At 34.7% G+C, this 2,977-nt stretch overlaps 1 protein-coding gene across 2 annotated transcripts in view; it reads left to right on the forward strand.

Annotated features, from left to right (window-relative positions):
• LOC140944183 (uncharacterized) overlaps positions 1-2,055 on the forward strand; it is a 10,998-nt gene extending 8,943 nt beyond the window's left edge. For both annotated transcript variants that reach the window (XM_073393316.1, XM_073393323.1), the window contains one exon: positions 259-2,055. In XM_073393316.1, coding sequence (XP_073249417.1) covers positions 259-317 — 59 coding nt within the window. In that variant the 3' untranslated portion in view covers positions 318-2,055. The remainder of the gene's footprint in view (positions 1-258) is intronic.
• Positions 2,056-2,977: the final 922 nt, after the last annotated feature.

Consider the following 2,977-nt stretch of genomic DNA (forward strand, 5'->3'; position numbering starts at 1 on the left):
CTTAAAATGCCCCCTAGTATTTAAATTGCCCGTGGGGGGGAATCTCTATTCCTCATAAGCTCGGCTTCTCGGAGATTTCCGCGCCACAGTCACTCCTCCCAAGTAATGTACAAATTTTAAATTTAATGTTAATTAACCTATTTATTATCGTTTTTATTCTGCTTGTAATTCATTGTGTGTGGCAAAATAATAAAATAAATAAAATAAATAAGTGAAGTACTTCAAAGCTTTTACATTCCACTGACGTTTCCCTTGCAGACTCTGGAGAATCTAGTGATGAGGAGCCGCTGTTTGAAGATGCCAAGGAATACCTCTGAGTTTCTCCTCCAAACTTACCCTGAATGTACAAGGTTAACACTCAAGGACTTTATCATCAACACCATAATGTGTTCCTATTTAAACACGCTGTTTGCCAATTACCAAAATTTCCGAAAACTACAGTTGGCAAGTTTTACGTGGAAGACAAGTGTTCAATTTACTACCCAATTTAATTGAGAAAAGTGGTTAAGCCGTGAAAACCTAAGGGGCGTGGAACTGGTGAAAAGCAGGCGAAACTGATTGTACCCCGATAAATGTAACACTCCATGAACCTCCCCGTTGTAGGAAATGCCAAGAGGGCGTGTTCCACCTACGATGTAACTGAAATTGCAGGAATCTTTTGGTATATGGCAGGCAACCACAATAATCAGGGTCGGGTTGCAAAAGACAGCTTAAGATTAAGGGAACTCGTAACTATTATTTCAAAACAATAGGTTATTATTCCAGAACATAAGTTAAGAGCCTCCCTATCTAAGAAGGCTTTATGCAACCTGGCCCAGGATCGTGAATTATTATACCGTAGTGAGATTAATCATTGAGTTCATTAGAAGTACACTTTATTGTGGATTTACTTGTAGGTTCCAACTTTTACAATCACTAACGTGTATTCATTTTCAAAGGTGCTCTTATCTTTTGTTCTCATAAATGTTAAGAATAGGTTCCGAGAATCGGTTAACAAAAAAATGGTGAGACACACCACAAGTGTCTTAAGACTTAAGAAAACTGCACATTATTTTGTGCAGAAAATTGTTCTCACCAGAACTTTTATAACGAACGAACGTTTGTATACGAACTTTTTTATCTTGTGGGTGTTGAGTCGGTTTTGATGCTTCAAATATAAAAAATTAGAAAAAAAGAAAGAAATGATATATGAGAATATAGTTTCAGATAGTACAAGAAAGCGTATATTACAGTGAAATAGAATGTATAGGCAAAGGAAGATTTATAATTTTCTTAGCATTTAATTGATTGTTTTTTCCATAAATCAATATTTATGTTTGTAGAAATTAATTCAAATGTACAAGGTACCTTTTCTGAAGAGTCATATCAAGGTACTAGCTACCTTTTCCAATTAAATTATCATTTAAAGTCCCACTAGTCATTCTGAGATTAACCAAATTTTTCCATTACGACGCACTATGCCAGCGAAGCGTTGTTATGACTTCTACTTAATGTAATGAACAGAGAGCTGAGTTTTCAAGTTTTGATCTGTTATGTCAGGAAACCACTGCACTGTCCGTATTACAAAGCTAACAACTATAGATTCGGCTGTATTTATTTTGTAAGCATCTTATAATTGAAGATTTTTAACATTTCAAACTGTTAAAAGACTAAGACTATATTTGTCGATTCCCGGTGTACAAGAGATTTGTAGAACGGAATTTCTGTCAGTTCAGTTTAAATTATTGTCTTGTTTTGTTCCGTCTTGAACTGATTTCACTACTTCGTTTGTATATTTTTTTTGTTGTAAATTGTAAGAGATAGAAAGACTATTGGACGATGTTGATTTTTCCGTATGTTAAAATTTGTATTTTAATTAATTTTAGTTTTTACTTTTAGTTTTTACGTCCGTTTTTTACGTGTTTTATGTCAGAGTTTCTTAGTCAATTTATTTGTCGTTGCTAGACATTAAACTAAAGCTTCTATTTTATAAAATAAATGTTTAAAACATTAGTTTTTGTACGTGTAAAGTAAGGTAACAGCTTTAACAATGGCTGAATAAAACTGGTTGGTTAACCGTTGTGTTTTGCTCAGACTGCTTGATGAACTCGTGCAAACAAATGCAGCTTATGACAAGGGGGTCCTTTATTTGCTACAAAATGACCTGCTTTGGGACGTGTTGGTCAGTAGGTATATTTGCGCAAGCCGGTTGTTTGCGAGAAGGGAAAGAGAACAAAAACAAAAGTAATCGGGTGTCACTAATATTAACATTAAATTCAAAGCCAATAAGGACTCTCATTTGCATTGGCAGTATCAACAAAATGAACTGGACACAGCCACTTTAATAAAAGTAAATAAAACACAGCATCGATATTCCTTTTCCTGTCTCCCCTCGCATTGAATTAAGATTTAAAATCTGATTCTAAATCAGATTAAGTTGATTCACAATGAGAGTTGTATTTTTACGATAAAAAAGGACAGTGACCTTCAAACTGGTTTCATACAAAGTCAACTTTAATCTCTAAAGCGCAAGATCCTATAAAGTTTGTTTTAGAACCTGGGAATGAAAATCAATCCCCGTAGTCGTCTATAGCTTGCAGCTTAAAATAGCCTTTTATCTGACTCCTTTTCTTGCGTAAACACAGCAACTTCTATTTACTTTCCCTTCTTAATTAGATTGGTTAAATCATTCTTGAAGGAACCGTCATCCTAGTTAAATGCTGTTTCAACAAATGTATTTAAAAACTGATTAAAAGACTGAAGTCTTACATTATTTCTTAGTAAGACGCATTAGCTTTATGATTTAGTTGAGTTCTATCTCTGTAAACGCAGCTGTGAGAGATATACTTTTGCCAACAAACGGAAGATGAAAGCTATTTGTTTACACTACAATCACTTAATGTACGTGGATTCGACGTCCGAGCTATCGCCGAACGAAATCCAAGGACGAAAACGCATTAAATGAATGTTTCAGTGTTCGAAGTCCGCACTTTCGCAT

Source organism: Porites lutea, chromosome 1 (genome assembly GCF_958299795.1).
Source record: "Porites lutea chromosome 1, jaPorLute2.1, whole genome shotgun sequence".
Taxonomy (NCBI): domain Eukaryota; kingdom Metazoa; phylum Cnidaria; class Anthozoa; order Scleractinia; family Poritidae; genus Porites; species Porites lutea.